The sequence below is a fragment of the Anas acuta genome, chromosome 17 (assembly GCF_963932015.1).
Source record: "Anas acuta chromosome 17, bAnaAcu1.1, whole genome shotgun sequence".
NCBI lineage: Eukaryota > Metazoa > Chordata > Aves > Anseriformes > Anatidae > Anas > Anas acuta.
In genome coordinates, this window is record NC_088995.1 from 8,674,157 (window position 1) to 8,692,881 (window position 18,725).

The following is an 18,725-nucleotide window of genomic DNA, read 5'->3' on the forward strand; positions in this document are numbered from 1 at the left end:
AGTTCCTTCCTTCAAATGATGGCCTGTTTCTTCTCTTTCATATTTTCTGCTTTTGTTTTGTAATATACTATTGTGCCTACATTTAGCTGATTTTGAAATTTCCCCAAGACTGAAGGATCTTCCTGACTTCTGTCTCAGGGAGTTGGCCTGCCCTGTGAGGCTCCGGCTCTGAGCACAGCCTCCGGCTGGCGCACCTGCACTGGTGCCCTTTGCACAGGGAGCATTGCTGCAACCGCTTGCGTCAAAAAGAGAGAATCGCATCTCAAAATGCCATGATGGCAACTGACCATCCCTGGATACTTACTTACTGTTTAAAGTTAAATATTAGACATTCTCCCCCTGACTTTTTTTAGCTTAAAAGGCTTAATATTTAACTGAAAATGCCTAACAACTGCAGATGAGAAGTGCTGAATGTCATTATGTCCTCTAGAAGATTCATAAAGCAGTGCTTAAAATTGGTGATATTTGGATGTGTGTAGCCACCCAGGGGCTTGCTAACTGGTTTTCTCATTCAAACAAAGCACTTAGGCTCTGCATTTCGGTACCATTTGGAAGCAAAAGGCATGGCCAATACTTTATCAGGAGCAACTGGTATAAACAGCGTGGCTGTAAGCCATGTGCAGAACCCAAATACAGATGCACTTTTCTTCACTTACATCTAGGTCTTAATGTCAGACAAAGGATAGATCAAATTAGCTTTATTTCTGGGATGGATTTCTGATGATACTTGGTCTCAAATCCATGTTGAAGGCAAAATTATTTTTTACTCCTGGCTTGCGATCAGAGTCTCATTGCAAGTAAGACACACATCCGTAAAAACAATTGTCATTTTATGATCTCCTTCCTATTTCTACCCCTTTTTTGTTGAATGGCATTGCCATAAAAAGATCCTCGAGGTGTTCTGCTTTTAGATCACTTATTTATTTAGACCCCTATTTATTTAGATCACAGCTGCGCCAGAAACGGCAAGCGACCTGCCACGACCATATCCGAACCTCTTTTAACCCTTCAGGGGGTCTCGGGGTAAGCCCTGGGGGGAGAAACACCAGGACTCCCTGAGTCCCCACCCACCCAGGGGCACCGAGGCTCCCTCAGAGGCCATGGCGGGGGCTGCCCGGCCGCCATCTCCGCTGAGGAGAAAGGGGCGGGGCCGCCGGGGCTGAAGTCCCCGTGCCCAACGGCCCCGGGCGTCGCCTCGCGCTGCGCCATGGCGGGGGAGCTGCCGTCGGTGGAGGCGTGCCTGGAGCGGTACATCCCGGCCTCGGACCTCGCCGACGTCAAGCGGATCCTCTACGGCGGCGAGGCGAGGTAGGGCCGGGGGCCTGACGGGGGATGGGGCGGCAGCGGGGTGGTGGTGGTGGTGGTGGGAGGGCGGGGGTGATGGGGGTGTGGGGCTGAGGTGGGAGAACTGAGGCGATGAGGGGTTGGGCTGTGGTGAGGTAACTGCGATGATGTGGAGTTAAACTGAGGTGGGAGAACTGGGGGGCTGTGGAAGTAACCCCAGGCTGGGAAGCAGAGGGGTGGGAGGGATGAGGGGAGAGGGGGGACAGGGGGCTGAGAGAGGCAGAAAAGCGGGGATCTGCCACAAAGGAAGAGGCAGTGGTGGGAAGGCATGTGTAACTGGGGAGGGACAGGAGGCCTTGGGCTCTGTGGTGAGAGACTGGTGTCAGGCAGTCACGGCTTTGGGGGAAGAGGCCGAGGGTTTGCTGCTGGGGAGGAGAGCTGTGGGATTGTCAGTGACCTGGCTATTGCCCTGCTGTGCCCTTATCTGAGAGCTGCAAACCGGGGCATGGGAGCTTGAAACGGTGGCATCTCTGCAGGGTAGGCGGTATCTGTGATCATTTTGTCCGATTGCGTTGTGGAAGAGGAGAGTGTCTCACGTTAAAACGTCTCTTGTTTCTTCCTCAATCCAGAAAACTGAATTTGCCAGATGCTGCTCTATCAGCAGCTCAGGAAAGAGATTTTGAGCTACTGGGCTATGGATTTGATGCTGCTCCAGAGCAATTGAGAAGGCCACGTATCGTTCGAGTAGGACTGGTGCAGAATAAAATTCCGCTTCCCACAGACACAGCCGTGGCAGTGCAGGTACAAAAACCGGCATCTGGGCCCTTTGCATGAACCTCCTCATTTACCAGGTTGGGAAATAAGCACTCAAGCTGCTGGTGATGCAACTTTGTCCTAAAATGCCTGCTGGTTGTCTGGCAGCATAGAACCGGTCGCTATCTTAATACAACGTACTGTAAGAAACGTGAATGACACATGCGGTTTTATTGTTTCTCAGAACCATTTCTCTTGTTACGTTTACCTAGTGAATTGCCCAGCCTTGTTTGCAGTTTTTCCAAAGCTAAATATTTAGTCACTGATTTTGTAAATTAAAAGCTATTGCCTCTAAAATGAAACAAAAAAGTCAATTACCTGAAACCAAAGGTGACGGCTACCTGTGGAAACCACACGTGCAGTTCTTGTTTTAATTGAAAAATTTCTCTTGTGGGAAAATCTACTGGAGCAAATATGGATTTATAAAGCTGTGTGCATTATTCATTGTACAGCAGTAAAACAGATGTTATTACACGGTAACCATCAGCTCTTAACATCTTAGACCCAAAAACACTGAAGTGACACAGATATGGAGAAGTTAAAGTAGTTTTAAAAAAAAAAAAAAAAAGGAAAGAAGAAAATACTGTTTGTAAAATCTCCTGGGTTAATAGTTTTATATGCTGATAGGATAGAACAGCAACAAAGTAATTCGTTTTAGAAAGACTACACCTCATAGGAGCAAGTAGTTAATTTCATATGTGGGTCAAGTTTGTGGATTCTTTGTAGCAGCTATGAAAGAGAATACCAATTTTATTAATGATTTTCTTGTAGAAACAAATAGGTAACATTTCTCTAAATAAGTGCATGCAGGTCACTGTTGACTTGCATTGCATCCATTTTTTATTGACACCTGAAAGTACCAATACAAAGTGCAAGGCTTATTCTTATCTGTAACTAGAGCGCTCAAAGAAAAGAGTACTTTGAAACAATGCATTTTGTCTAATTAATAATTGCTTTGGTTTTCTTGGTAATAATCTACTTGGGTTTTAGGACATAGGGATTGAGAAAATAGTTTGGAGTTAATAACTTCTAGAGAATGTCCGAGATCCACATGTGTCAGCAGGATTTGAAGATAACTGGGGTAACAGACTGTCCTTACCTCCTATTTTAAGATTCTGAGCACTTGGCTTTGAGTACATGTTTATGTAGCATTGTTCTGCAGGTTGTTTACAGTGGACAACAAAAATACATTTTTTGCTGATAACGTTTAGCTGTTTACTAGGCAGTCAGCAATGAAGTGCCATATATTTAAATGTTGTACCATGGAATTAGAATTCTAGTAGATGTCTCTTTCTATTTTCAGTATCTAAATGCTTTAAAAAATCATTACCCAACTCCTTAGATCTTGATTCTCTTATCAGTGCTTGTGAATGATGACTTCTTGAGTTATTCCTCTGAAAGCAACAGGAGTAAGTATAGAACAAGATAAATTTAATGTGAATAAAGTTTGTAAAACCAGGCTATTAATTTACAAGTGAGTTAGAACACAACTTTTTTATAGCGTGACGCTTCTTACAATCAGGTGGCTGCCCTGCACAAACGAATTGAGGAGATTGTGGAAGTAGCTGCAATGTGTGGGGTCAACATAGTTTGTTTCCAGGAGGCATGGAGTGAGTATTTTCTGTGATTCCTTCTAGGTTGTCAAGTTCTTCCTGTTTTAACATGTAACCTGTACTGAAAATATGTCTTGTGAGCGAGCAGCAGAGATCTTCCAAAATAAAACAGTTTACTGTTATTGATCTGCTTTCTAAAAGAAAAAGAAAAGAGGGGAAAAAAGAAAAAGAAAAAAAATTGGCAGACCTATATAGAATATCTGCATGAAGTCTGTTATGTAGAAGACTGGTATATGCTACCAGTGATATATAGTGATATCACTATATAATATATAGTGATATTTAGGCATGCTTCTTCACATCACCCTTGTGATACTTTCCTCATTTTTTTTTTCCTCCTAAAACTTTGCTTCCTCTACACATACACTTAAATAAAAATGTAATTGTAATTAAAATGGAATATTTAAGGCCAAATGGAATGTGGAGGTGAGGGCCAAAATGAAGACCTGAATTGTGAAAGCAGGTTGTTCCCAGAAAGAAATTGGAGTTTGTTTTGTATCTTCAGTTCCCATAAGAGTGTCTTTAGTAAGTGCATTCTTCCTCTTCTGCTTTGGTCTGTGTGAGTCCAAAACTCCTCAGCATTGCTAAAAATACGTTTAAGTAGCTTTTTGCTGTAAACAAGGAATACAGTTGAATAATTTGTGTTTAATTTTTATCTGTATTTGTGGAAACAGAAATACCTCTGTATTTCTTGAGTGACATGAACGCTCTTGTAAATTGTCTTGCATTCGTGCTTTCCAGCCATGCCCTTTGCTTTTTGTACAAGAGAGAAACTTCCCTGGACTGAATTTGCTGAGTCAGCAGAGGATGGACCAACAACAAAATTCTGTCAAGAGGTAAAATAAACAACTCCCCAAACCCTTCCCAGCTCCCTCCCTCAATCCATAACTACCACTGATTAGCATGGAATTCTTCATGTATTTTAGTACCACTGAGAAAGCTGTAATAATCTAAAATATTTTTCACCTTTTTTGACAAATATGATAACATGAAGTAGAATTGGACAACCACAACTGTGTTCAATATTTAAACTGCTTTGCATTTATAGGCTGCCTATTACCATTTTTAATTTCAATTTAAAAGGTGTTTCTTGCCTAGAACAATGGAGCATTAAATGTTTGTATGACGTGTGAGGAGATGAATAGCTAGCCTTTTCTGAACAGAGAGCACTTTCACATAAATCTTCTACATCTCCCTGTGAAATGACGTATTATTATTATATTATTTTCTGGACCCAATGAGATAAGTTATTACATGGCTTTTATTATTTCCAGATACTGTTGATCATAGATAGGATAAACTTTATTTTTGTCTTCTGACAACTTTTTTTTTTTTAAAAAAAAAAAAAAACCTTTGTGATTTCCTTTTGAAAGTAATTCAAAGAACCAAGATAGTTTGATGTCAAATTTGCTCAGGTATTCACTGAACTACTAAACTTCTGTGGACTGCATATCATGGGGAAGTATGTGTCACTGGAGTCAGTGACACTACAGAAGTCTGGAGGAATAAAAGAAAGAAGAAGTTTGAAGGAAAGGTGACAAAGTGCTAGTAAATTAGTGGTCAGAAGATGCTACATTACACTTAAGTTATTTAACATTAACATTTCATATAACACTATTTGAAATTTTCCTTGTTTTTTATTCACATTATACCTGTGAATAGATTTGGTTCAGCTCTGTAGCCTGACCATTGCTGTTAGGATGCCTCTGCCCCTAGGTACTTGTGGTTCCAGCTGCAGGATTCAGGTGGAAAACTCTCTCTCTGTGATGCAGCCATCTGTGATGAAGGAAACTCTGGCAATAATGGCATGCCAGTGTGGGTACAACATTAGCACTAAATAAGAGTCAAAGTAACGTGCAAGGTGAAAACTTCTTTTAATGCTTCTTTATGAACAAAAAGAGAAAGTAATTATTGTAGGCTTGTGTATAATAGAGGGCTTGTGTTCATTTGTATAGCTGGCAAAGAAATACAATATGGTTGTGATATCTCCAATCCTGGAGCGAGATGAAATACACGGAGGAACTCTGTGGAACACTGCAGTGGTCATTTCTAATTCTGGAGCTGTCCTTGGCAAAAGTAGGAAAAATCACATTCCAAGGGTTGGAGACTTCAACGAGGTAAGATACAGCATTGTGATTGTCAAGCTAGTGTTACCTTGCAGCTCTTGTTTTTGTCAGCATGCGTTGTATCAGAGTTGTATTGTCAGGAAACGTAATGTGTTTCTAGAAAATGTGGCTCACTAAGCATCAAATAGTTTTTTCTCAAGTAAAATTATACAAAGTTTGTTTATCAAGAGCAGAGTGTGATGACTCTTAAAGCACAATCTTTTGTCATAAATGCTTCCATGCCTCTTAGAAACTACAAAAGAGTCAAGGATCTTTTTAAAATAAATTTCTTTAAGTCACAGCTTAGTTATGTTAGTTGTGCACGATTGGCTCAGTTTTTGCCACATTGAACTTTAATTTGGAGAGCGTCTTTTTCATGGTTTATGCGTGAGTATTATTTGTGCTCTTGATCTGTGTTTCCCCATGAGATTGTCTTGAAAATGTCAGTTCTTTTGCTTATGTTTCTTTCAGTAGAATCCCTTCATCCATTATACGTTTGACTGAATTGTTGGTTTAAGGTATCTTCTCTTTATTAACCATGTTACTCGCACTGAAGCCCACACCAGTTTTTAGGCCTTCCTCTAGAATCAGCTTCAGAAACTGAACTGGTAGTCAAGGCAAAAGAAAACAGGTTGATCTGAAATGTGTTTATCCATCCGTAGAATTATCACAAGAAGAAAGATCAGAATTAAAAATTAACTGAAGGCTAAAAATACATTGTCTTACCTAACTTAATCTCTCCTTGACAGCTAAAGTGAGTAATTAACAGTGCAATTTCTTCTAACTTCTGTTATCTGTATGCTTACAGTTGCTGTTGTTCCTTGTCTGAATGTCCAGTCACTGAACTGAGGCTTCAGAATCAAGACTGACTTTTTATTAGTGTTAAAAATATGTATGTATCTTTGTCTTGAAACTGTGTTCAGAGACCTCTGGAAGTTGACCTGGTCCCCTAGACCTGATCAGACTGGTTTGGGTTTCTTCAGAGGGGGGGGCATTAATAGGTTTCCACACAATGGATTTCTGGCATCGGTCTGTCAGTCACCAGTGTTGACCTCAGTCTTTAACAATTACTTTGATTTTTGATATCGTTTTTATCAGAGCTGTCTTTTAGCTAGCAAAACAGTAACTAGACAGCAATTTTGTGGAGTATCAACAGATTCAAAAAATATTCTTGTTTCCAGCTATGAAGCTGTAACAAAAGGTACCTAAAAATCAGAAAATATATTTTCTTTTCCATGTTGAAGTATAAATATAGTTTAATTGAGGATTTTGCATAATTCCTAAAATGAGTTAGTTCCTGTAATCCTAACCTACAGAATTATCACAAAGCAGTCTGTTATATTGCTGGTGCATTGTAATGACTTGATGTCTCTTTTTGTACCTATCTTGTTACAACAAGCAAGTAGTATTTACTTAAAACTGATCTCACTTTTTAGCTAGTCTTGTTAGAAAAGCATTAAAGTGCATTTTCTTCTGAGCTGAGCAGTTCTGATAGTCTTGGCTACTTCTAAATTTCTTCTAAGGGGGAGGATTATGCTTATCTGTTATTTTTTTTTTTTTTCCTTTATCAACAAAGTAACCCCCAAGGAAGGGTTGAATTTGAAATTATTTTCTTATGAATTGTCTCTGTAGAGGAGATTGGGAAAGGAGCCTTGTTAAAATCATCCTTGATGAATCAGTAAGAACTAAATGGAAAGGGGAGAGAGATTGGTCTATAACCTATTCGACCGTGTGTGGGAGGGCATATAAATAAACAAAAATCAATCCTTCTTGAGGCTTCACAATTTGTTGCTGTGGAGATGATTGTGACCTCTGGTGGGGAATAAAGAATATGAATGGATGTATTCCCCAAAGCAATTGCATTCTTGTTTTTCTTCTCCTATTGTAATAAAAGAAAACTGAGAAAAAATGAAAATGTCTTAAATCAGCAGAATTGTTTTGAAAAAGGGTTATGTGAGTGCCTACCACATGGTATGCTCCCTGCAGACATGAAAGGAGATAAAATCTGTGCCCAAGGGTTTGTGTGAATTCATGAGACCTCATAATTAGTAAGAAACAAGAGATTGTCACATTTACTGGGCAGATTGAACCTCTAGCCCTTCTTGATTTCAGAACACAACCCCTTCAAAGCTGTGTCTGTCACTTCCATCATGCCCTTCTCCTACATCTAGATGAGGCCCTGCTTTTTTCCCTAGCAGTAGCTGTGCTTACGTGAGGCCAGACGTGATTTAGTTTCTTTTCAACACCACGGGCAGTAGCTGATAGAATGGACAGACAGATTCAATAAAAATAGAATTGTTTTATAGCACACCTATCTTATATGGTAAAAGCCACACCCCATTGGGGCAGACTAGTGAATTGTGTCCAGTGCTCTTCTGTCTCTGAAGCCACCACGAAGGGATGCTGCTAGGGGTAACTCTGGCCACTCTGCAGTGTTTGCACTCCATCAGTACCCGCAGACATTGCACAAGGGATGTTAAATTGCATGTTCCTCTCCATTTTGTTTCTTATCTGTTTGTGGATTTTTTTATCAATGACTTTACCTAATCCTTTCTAAACCTGGTGACACGATCTGCTTTGCAGACTCTGGTAGAAGCAAATTCCAGAAGTGCACTGCCTACTGCTTAAAAAAAAATACTTTGGTTTAAAACTGATACAGGATTGTAATTTCAGTGTCTACTGCTGCTCCTCTGGGATTTCTGTATTCATCTTATCCACTGCTTTTTTGATGTTGTAAATCTCATTCATAATCACCCTCAGCCTTCTGTCTGCAGATTAGAGAGACAGCCTTTTTAGTTCCTCACAAAGCAGCTGCTCTATCCCCTTCATTGTTTTAGTTGCCTTAGTTTATTCCATCTCTGGTATATCCTAATTGAGACGGAGAGACTAGAATTGTCCATAGTAGTCAAGCTGTGGGCACACAGAATTCTTATAAAAAAAAAAAAAAAAAAGTAAAATTATGTTTTGTTACATTTCAGATGCCTGAGATTTTCTTGGGCTTTTGACTACCACTGCACACTAAACAGGCAACCATCAGTAACTCCACACATACCCTTTTCTTGTGTCTGGGAAGAACTATTTCTGTAGATTTCTAGTAGGGTATCTCTGTGCGTGTTTGTCTCTCTTGATAGCTGTTAAGTGTTCTGTCCTCTTCACTAGTGCCTTTTACAGGAACCAGTGCATTCCTAACTGTATAGGAATGTTTGATATGATAAGATGGAAGTTCACAGCATATGGTAAATGAGATCTTTGAAGCCAACAATTGGCTCCAGTTTCTTAAAGGAGTGTTCTGTGGATTTATCCTGTGATTTTCCTGGTGGTTCTTTCAAACCTCTGTTAGTTTAGAGCAATTGGCATATAGGCAATGTAAATAACCAATCTTAGCTATACATTGATATGACCAAGAGTATTTATACAATTACTGCGTGTCATTGCATAACAGATGAAACTAAGGGAATTCCTTGTTCTTTAAACACAGTTTATCTTCTCTGTCTCTCATAGGACTTCAAAGGATTGTGATGATGCAGGAGAATTTTCTTATGTGGTGAAATTACTAAGAGATGTGACTAAAGTTTGGCAACTTGTGAATTGATTTTAAGCTTCTGCAGAAGTTGCTAATGTGACTAGAAGTGTTTATGTGAAAGTCACAGTGTTTGGGGTGTAGTATGAATGAAGGGAAGCAGAAAGGGACTTGAATTCTATCTTAGTAGAACTCTCTTAGAGCCTCTTTTTTTCCAAATACTCATTACACCAGAGCAGTGTACTAAATGAAAAGTGCTGTTGTTGCTTACGGTCTCATGACTTGAAGTTGGTAATTAGAAATAAGGTGTCAAAGCAATGTTGAATGTCTTTTTTTTTTTTTTAAGAGGTCTGCCTTTGGTTTTGATTATGATTTATTTATTTTTAAAATTTTGTTTGTTTTTTCCTAGTCTACATACTACATGGAAGGAAATACAGGGCATCCAGTGTTTCAGACACAGTTTGGAACAATTGCTGTGAACATCTGCTATGGGCGCCATCACCCTCTGAATTGGCTCATGTACAGCATGAATGGAGCAGAGATCATCTTTAACCCTTCAGCCACTATTGGAACACTCAGGTGAAATACAAACTGCTGTGGGCTGTTGCATCTTCTCCATTAACTGAACCTCTGAGCTCCTCAGTGAGACTTCAGGGGCACCTTGCTGAGGTCTTAGAACCTGGGTCATCACCTCCTTGTTCTGCCTTCATGGAGGAACGTGCATTCTTCTCCCTCTGAAGTTCTGGGCTACCAGTCTGTTCACAGTCACTGAATCTCTTTGAGAATTTCAGTTGCACATCTGTGGGTGTTTGGTCTCTGAGACACAGTTAACCAGTGTCCCACTGGTCTTCTGAAAGCTAATAAGTTTATTTAGGTTGTCAATGTAATATTTTTGTTTTATGGTAGGCTGTAGGAATTTATGCTCAAGTTTAGCTTGCCAGATGATTATGCACCTGCCACCTAGGAGCCCATAAGTATGGTATCAACTGGTAGTCTTCAGAAACAGCCTGAGAAACCCTTTTCTCAGAGTTGTTTTTTTTTTTTTTAATTAAATTTACTAGTGGCAATTTTGTGAATATCAGGCCTCCTGAATCAGGCTAAATCAACATAAGCTGTTTCCCTTGAGAATAACTATAGATTTATATTAATTGCACCCTACTGACTTGATTTCCTGAAAGAAAAAAGTAACTCAGCTAAGGAAATACACTTGTTAGGTAGCTCATAATGAATAATTTGTGGGTTTGATCTTGAATATTTTGTGTCTTGACAGCATCAGTCACATTTGAATATAATACCATTTGAATGTACCGTGCTTCCATAGCATGATCTGACATGGGCTGTGTATTGCCTGGAATATTACAATGTGATGTAAAATAACTGCATACCACATTTATCAGAGGGAAGCTTTTTTTCTAGGTAGAAAGCTTGTAGAAATAGTTTAATCAGCTTACCAAGTGATAGAGCAAGTGTGCTTTTCTCTCTCTTCCTCCTCTTTTTTTCTTTTTTCTTTTTTTTCTTTTTTTTTTTTTTTTTTTTTTCCTCCAGATAACAGAAGTCTAGCAGTGTATGATGTTTACATGTATGTGACTTGGGAAGCGGTATTAGTTTAAGCTGGGTTATAAGTGTTAATAGTTGCCACCATTTTCAGCATAAGCAGTTAGCTTTGTAGAGGGGAGGGAAGTCTGGCATTGGGGGGTTCTTTGGAACAAGGACATTTCCTTTGTGAGTTAAAACTGTATTTTGCATTATCTTAACTGTCTTTGAGCTTCCAGCTCCAAATGTGATTATTAGGAAGCTAACAGGATCATGTATTTTATCAAAAAAAAATATTTTTTAACATTTTCATTTTCTTAAGGCTTCCCCTAACTCCCTATCTTCTATTTAATTTCAGTTTGGAGTTCTTCTGTCTCTGTAAAAAAGGATCAAGAGTAATCATACAATATTTGTTGCAGGCAAGCTAGAAAAACCTGAGGGCACAGACCATTTACAATAGGGTAGAAATAGTGAAAAACAGATTGAAGGCATACAATTTTCATACCCACAGCCAGTTCTAATGCAGAGAACTGTGTATTTACAAACCTGAAGAGCTGAAACTGTGGGCTGAACTCAATATACTGTCATTGAAACTGCCTTTAACAATTTTTAATGTAAAGGACTGGATCTTATTTAGGTTGTGTAACATTTCAAAATGTTATTTGAAAAGAGTTCAATGAATGCACAATGCTTTTGGGGCATTTATATCACTGCTAGAATGATGTTTGTGATGTTTGTCCACTTACATCCCATTAAGAGGAGAGCAAATAGAAATTACCCTGTCGTCATACAGCACTTGATTGGTACTCTGGATGCTTCAGGCTCTCCTAATTATTGGCTTTCACTTGATTGTTTTTAAGCACATAATTTTTATTGCAGGAAGAGTACTCTTGAGGCCTATGTAGAAAACTGTCTCTGGGGGTAGCTTCTTGGCTATAGCCTTTTCTTCCTGTCTGTTTTCTTCTGTAAATTGTAATTGCAGGAGCTTTTCAATAAAATCACTTTTTCTTAGCAGAGCTGGCTGCCAGACTTAAACCAATTGAGAAAAAGCAATAAACCAAGTCCTCTCAATCAGTCCAGTGACCATCTCTAAAGATGCTCCTGGCTGACTGCAAGATTAATGACAGCCAGCCACTTGCAACCTGGTCTTGGTGGTCAGAATCTGGCAGATACATTTTATACACTCTTCTGACAGCATGTATCACCTTTGTTTTGGAGCTTTGAGTACTTCCAGACCTCCTATTAACTAGTTTGATACCTGTATATCAAATTATTTTATAAAAACAGGAATGTTTCAGTTTAAAACATCAGTCAGAATGAAAATCCCTATTGGATTGTAAGTGGCTTGCAAAAGAGAAGGAATTGTTCTATTTCTCAGTTCTTGGTTTCATGTAAATTTTGGTGACTGGTGTAATAGTTACTGGGAAGTTTTCAGAAAGCTTTTGTTAAACATACTTTCTTTCTTAACAACCCACCATGGAATGACTTACTGGAAATTGATATGAAAACTGTAGTTGAAATAACAGAAATGGAGCATTTTGGTGGAATTGGATTTTTTTTATTATTATTATTACTATTATTAAACTTTTTTATTTGCTGCTGCAAAAGCTACTACTTGATCGTTTTGGAAAAAAAAAAAAAAGAAGGCAACTTGCGCATCGCTACAGATGATGTTTTGAAGAGAATGTTGGAAGCACATAGGTAAATTCATTCCATGGATTTGTGTAGTAAAACATTATAATTGCTTTGAAAATCCTGAGACTTTTTTTTTCTTTGCCGAAACAAATCCATATTCATCAGGTTATCAGATAAAATTGTTATACCTGTGTTTGAGTAGAAAGCAATTATGATACTTGCCTGTATCTGTGAGGAGATTTTGATTGTATGATCAGGGTCGTAACTTTGGCTTCCTTGACAGCAAATGTGCAGTGCTCCATAGTCATAATATAAATTTAGCTCTGAAGTAGACAAACTGAATGAATACCTGCTTCTCTGTTGTGTATTGCAGCGAGTCACTGTGGCCAATTGAAGCAAGAAATGCTGCCATAGCTAATCACTGCTTCACATGTCCCATCAACAGAGTGGGAACGGTAGGTATTCTCATTTTTCTTCATTTCTTAATTTAGGTATCGTAGCATGCGTTAATTCAAGGTAATGAGCAGCACTAGAACACATATATTCCTCTAATGTGTAAAGCACCTTCTCTTAACGTTTTCAATATGATTTGAAGATGATGATTGAATACAGTGATTGAGAGCTGCATTGTTGCTGGCAGCCTACTTTTTGTTGCAGCTGTTTCCTATTCTTGAATTTCCTTCTTTGTAATAAGCACCCACCCCTTTTGCTAATTACCTTAGTTTCTGTGGCAAAACTAACATTCTTTTTGCCAGAAGGACTGAAAATGAAACGTTGTCAAATGAGTGGTACACAACTTGTTGTTGGTATCCAGGTACTACCTCTTCCTGGACACTGAAGTTCTATAATCAGAGTGAATACTGCACACCAGAGGTCACTCTTGCTTTCAGATTTGTCCAATATCCTCAATATGTGTTCAGATTTGTCCAATATCCTAAATATGTGTTCTTCTGTAGTTTTTATTTTATTTTTTTCTTTGCAAATATCCATACCTGTTCTTGCTGTTATATGAACACGTTTGGATTCTTCTGTGATCTGCAAAAATGTGATTAGTTAAATGCACTCTTCTTTAAGAGTTGTGATGAGGCATGTTCCCCGAAGTGGGTGAACAACAGACAGTGATACTAAAACATATTGTTTTCCAGCCTACCCATCATCGAAATTAGACCACTCTGATGACTCTTTTTAGACAGACAGAGAAGTCTTAATACGTGTATATAGACTCCCATACTAGACTAGCAAGGATTTCTTGAATGAAATGGAATTATACTGCCACCTTCTGTTTCACAGGAATACTACAAAAATGCCTTTACTTCAGGGGATGGTGGAAAAGGTACGTTCAGAAATCTCCTTCAGCAATTGCTAATAATTTGTTTTCTGTAAAGTAGGAAGAAATGATAGCTCTCATACAAGTGTCTATCCCAAAACAGCTGTGGTGGCTAGTGACTGCCATACCTAAGACTGCAGTTTTGTAAGTTGTAGAGAAGCACTTCCTGTTAGATGTGGTGCTACCATGGTATGTGGTCACCAGAAGTTCTTACCTAAGGTTTCTACTTACTTGCAGAGGGCTAAGAGCTTTGGAATCAGGGAGGTACTGTAGGACTGGAAAATAGGAATCCCACAAATTAATCTATGTTGTCAGTGCATGCATCCCATTTTATTTATAGGTTTATGATTATTAACATTAATAGCACTAGCCTGCATCACCAGCCAAAACATTTTCACCCTGTTTTATAGATATTCTGGAGGTTAAAGAAAAGCTTGGAATTCTGTGAAAAAGACAACGGCAATATCTGAGTCATGACTAGTGAAAAATTTAGGTCTGTAGCAGGGTTTTCCATGGAAAAAATTTCCTGGCTATTATATTGTTTTTTTTTCATGACTGTCTAGTAAGGACTGGTTGAGAATATTGCTGGCAAAAAAAAAAAAAAAAAAAAAAAAAAAAAAAAAAAAAAGAATAACAATTATAATTTTAAATTAGAAAAATAAGACAGTGTCTGACATTACTGGTATTCTTCATACACCTGAATGAAAAGGTGGATTCTGAAAGTTAAGTGCATGGTCTGCCCTTTGACAAATTATTATTAAGCAATTCAAAGAAGAGCACAAGATTTGTTTGTGTGTACTTCACTTATATGTTGGAATACTGGAATTTGTCCTGTGATAACTGTGACTTTCTGGCTTAATCTGGTGTGGGCCTGAGCCCTTTTTGTTTTTAACTAGCTTTGAAGTTAGGTGTTGGTAACAGCTGCATCAACAAAGCCAGTGGTATCCATTACTTAATAGATCAGCATTTGTGGCTTATTGCTGGCACAATTTGGAGTTGTGCAATAAGATGTATGATTTCTTCTTGCCTCACATCTCTGCACTGTCACCTCTGATCTTGTATTGAGAATTGAATGTGTGCATCTCCATCTGTTTTGGAAATGTATGATTTGACAATTAGCATTCAATTAAATCCCTGCTTTCATTTTTTATTTATTTAGTCCTTCACTTTAGTGCAGAGGCTTAGTAATGGGAAAGCATAATAATGCATTATTTAAAAGCCAACACAGTGTGTTTTTTTGTCTTTGTTTGATACATGTGAAAGCTGTGCAGTGCATGAAAGGTAACTAATGGTCAAACTGGCAGTTATCTTAGTGTTGTGCTGTGACTCCTCAGGATGATACCGTGCTTAAAGCACATTGAGTGAGCAACCGCAAGAAATTGAACTAAGTATTATGGGAAGCTGCATGTAAGTTGTGTAATTATTTTAAAAAGCATGTAATGCTGTTTGCAAAATTTCTTTAAGCACACCATGACTTGGGCCATTTTTATGGCTCAAGTTATGTAGCTGCACCAGATGGCAGTAGGACCCCAGGACTCTCTCGAATTTATGATGGACTTCTTGTGGTAGAGATGGATCTGAATCTTTGCAGGCAAGTCAGTGACATATGGAATTTTAAGGTAAGCCTGATTATACAGAAACAGCCTGTTTCTAAGAACAGGTTATGTATGAGATTAGAACAAACAAGCTTTCATAACAGTCATATAATGTTAAAACAGTTAAAAGGCAACCTTTCTTCAACAATCCAAAGCTTAAGTTGTGGAACTAATTTAACAGGATGTTCTGGAGGCCAAAGGCATAAATGGATTCAGAAAGGGAACAGATGAATTCAGGGAAACTAGGACAAAGGATTTTAAATGAAAAACGTAACCTTTGGTCCTTACGTGCTCATTGCCAGAAGTTCTGAGGACTACAAGGGGGTGTGTGTTTTTTTTATGCAATGTACCTAAGCATTTGCAACTGAGCTAAGATGGGCCTTTGATCTGACGTAGTATGGTAGTTCTTTATATTCTTATGGGTCTGCATTACTATTCAAGTAATTCAAACTATTCAAAGTTCAAGCATTACTATTATTATTATTTTTGAATTCTCAGCCAAAGCTAATTTGGATCATCTGTCCCAAGCGTGTAATTTGGTGTAGTTTCTCCAACAGTAGTGCCCGTTTAATCAGTTGCCATCTTGGTACTGTAGTTTGATAACTCTTCAGTTATTCCAGTACTACTGGGGGGTGAGTGGAGGGTGGCTATATCGTATACTGATTTAGTGGAGTGACCAGATTTGAAAAAAATTAAAAAAACAAAAAAACAAACAAACAAAAAAAAACACGCCCTCTAGTTTCTTCTTTTAGTCTACAATTTTACAATAGGTCCCACAAAAAAAAAAATAAAAAAAAAATGTTGGTACAATGAAAATGGCAAAGCAAAAGAAGAAAAGAGAGGGCAACTTCTAAAATACGTTTTGATGAAGAACATCTTGGTCCCTTCTGCAGAGGCAAGTCTTTCATTCTTGTCCTCAATACTGGTAGAGATCAGAATTCTTTCCTGCTTGCCCTTAGAATTGGCATGATTTGAATCCTAACAAAAATAGTTCCAGCTGGGAGCTATCACAGTATATGTAGATTTTTCAGTGTTATTACTAGTATTTAAAAATAAATAATTGTTTTAAGCAGTGTTGAGTTTTTAATTAATGCAGTCATTCCTTAGCTGGAGCAGAATTTATTTGTTAAATTTGTTTATTTGCTATTCTGTATATAGGCATTGAAGACAAAAAATAATTTTGTCCTTTTCTGTACAGAGTTGCATTTGTTATTTTGCAGGTGTTCGTGGTAGGTACATGGTGGTTGACATAGTGTACTTAAATTCTGCTGAGAGATCCCAAGTCTTTTGAGTCAGGCAGGCATTTATTTCGCTCTGCTTTACCACGGAAATCCGAGGCCCTTTTTGCAGAACAGAGATGTAGTGATTCAGGAAGCACAAGGAGCATTTCTTGTAACAGCTTAGTACAGGCATCCAAACAAAAGTAATTGTATCGATTGGGGGGAAGAAAGCAGTAAAAGCAAAACACTGACCTTTAGCTGTTTTGAACAGAATTGTGTATGTCTCATTGTATTCAATCGTTGTGCTTTCAGCACTTTACAGTTTTCTGTTGATGGTGTAGATTGCTATTGTTGGTCTTTTGGTGCGTAAGGCACAGCTGTGACTTTTGTTTATATGACAAAGGATGCCTGATTCTTTTTCCTCTTGTATCTGGCCAAGACCGAAGTAGTTCCTTGATGTGAGGGGAATGAGGAAGTCATCATTTATCCACTGCAGAAAACCCTCGGTAGCAAGTAGGAATCTATTTAGCTTGCTCCAGTATGTGCTATATGCATCCAACAGCACCTGAAATGGGCATTAGTAGAATAACTTTGCAAAATTTATCAGCAGCAAAATAGTTAAACAGATTGTCCCCATTAACATGCTGGCAAGAAAGAGGCAGTTCACCTTCCAGAATGTTGCAGACTGTGCACTTGGGAAGAGGATAGCAGAGCGTAAAGTGCTGTATTTCAGCGTCCTAGCTTACTGTTTCACCCAAAGCAATGAGAATTGTTTGTGCTGTTAATGGATAAAGTGAGCGTAACCCAAATACCCTCAGTGACACATACATAAACTTACTGCTGGCAGCAGGGTTCATCAGTTGTCAAGGGCATAATATGAAGACATCCTTCCAGGTACACTCCTTTTCTATCACTGACATAATTGACTTACAAGAGAATTTTATTGATGAGTAAGAAAGCAACACATTCAGCCTTCAGCTATCCAGGAAATCAAAAATAGCCTTAAGTAATCAGCGAGCAAACATGAAGGACAGCTGTGAAGCAGAAAGGTGTTTAGTTTAAACTTTGACTTCTTAGAGTGGAAGCGTACTTTACTCTTTTTCAGTTAGAAGTCTAGTTCTAGGCAACACAAAGCAAATTCTTTTATGGAAATGTAGTAGTTTCTGGTAAGGCACTGGAGGGCTTCCATACTGGGTGGACTATCATTTTACTGTTTTGGACAGTTAAATAATTAGCCTTCAAAAACAACAAAATGGTGGATATTGCTATTTTCTACTGAACTGAAGTACTTTCATTGCTAACAGAACTGAAGCTTTGATTTTCTTTTCCAGATGACCGGTAGATATGAAATGTATGCAAAAAAGCTCACTGAAGCAGTCCAGCCTTCTTTTATACCCAATATAATCCGAGAGTGAGAGGCCATCTCGTTACACTCAAATGTTACGTAATAAATGAAAAGATACTAATGGATGCTAAATTTACTACAAATCGCAAGTTATTTCCATGCTGTCAATTTAATTTCCTGTAACAAAATTTTAAATAGTAGAGTTCAAAACTGTGTTAAGTAAAGTAATTGTAAAGTGTCTTTGTTTGTTTGTTTGTTTTAATTTACACTAAGGATTCCAAATTTTTACTCCTTACTAGAATTATATTCATTGAGGAATACTTTAATATGAAATTACGACAACATTTATTCAGTACTTTGTACAGGGATATATAGAAAGGATGAATTCAGAGGAGATAAATTTTTAAATAAGCTTTTTAATGTGTTGCATTGTTTGTTTACTTCTCCTTTCCAGTTTTTATGGTCTACCCAAATGCTTAATGTAGGGAGGAGACATGCATTTTAATTCTTTTATTAACAACCATTTAATGTAGTTCTGCTACAGCTAAGTAATGTCCCAGACATGTCCTAGCTGTTTGAAGATGAGTGTACTATAAAACAAGACCACTTTGGGTCTTTGTATTTCCCTTCACGCAATGTATTATAACCACAGTAGGACCAGTGCTTTTGAAGGGCTCCTTCTGGCTCCAGAAGCAGTGCTGTAGACAGATGCTTTTAACATTTCCAGAAGCTTAG

General features: G+C 38.3%; 1 protein-coding gene across 2 annotated transcripts; it reads left to right on the forward strand.

Annotated features, from left to right (window-relative positions):
• Positions 1-1,003: 1,003 nt before the first annotated feature.
• UPB1 (beta-ureidopropionase 1) lies at positions 1,004-18,230 on the forward strand. Of its 2 annotated transcripts, XM_068701361.1 has the most exons (10): positions 1,010-1,308; positions 1,914-2,085; positions 3,620-3,707; positions 4,452-4,546; positions 5,666-5,827; positions 9,745-9,914; positions 12,877-12,958; positions 13,794-13,836; positions 15,295-15,449; positions 17,977-18,230. In XM_068701361.1, the coding sequence occupies exons 1-10, from the start codon at positions 1,208-1,210 to the stop codon at positions 18,058-18,060; spliced, it is 1,152 nt and encodes a 383-aa protein (XP_068557462.1). In that variant the 5' UTR covers positions 1,010-1,207; the 3' UTR covers positions 18,061-18,230. The 2 variants fall into 2 exon arrangements, with proteins under 2 accessions (XP_068557463.1, XP_068557462.1); XM_068701362.1 differs by lacking the exon at positions 15,295-15,449 and having other exon boundaries at positions 1,004-1,308.
• The last annotated feature ends 495 nt before the right edge of the window (positions 18,231-18,725 follow it).

Bases quoted from the DNA above. Each gene is read 5' to 3' on its own strand.
- UPB1 (XM_068701361.1), top strand. From the start codon at position 1,208: ATGGCGGGGGAGCTGCCGTCGGTGGAGGCGTGCCTGGAGCGGTACATC. The intron at 9,915-12,876 runs GTGAAATACAAA...TGTGTATTGCAG, and splicing joins GCCACTATTGGAACACTCAG to CGAGTCACTGTGGCCAATTG. The intron at 13,837-15,294 runs GTACGTTCAGAA...AATTTCTTTAAG, and splicing joins TTCAGGGGATGGTGGAAAAG to CACACCATGACTTGGGCCAT.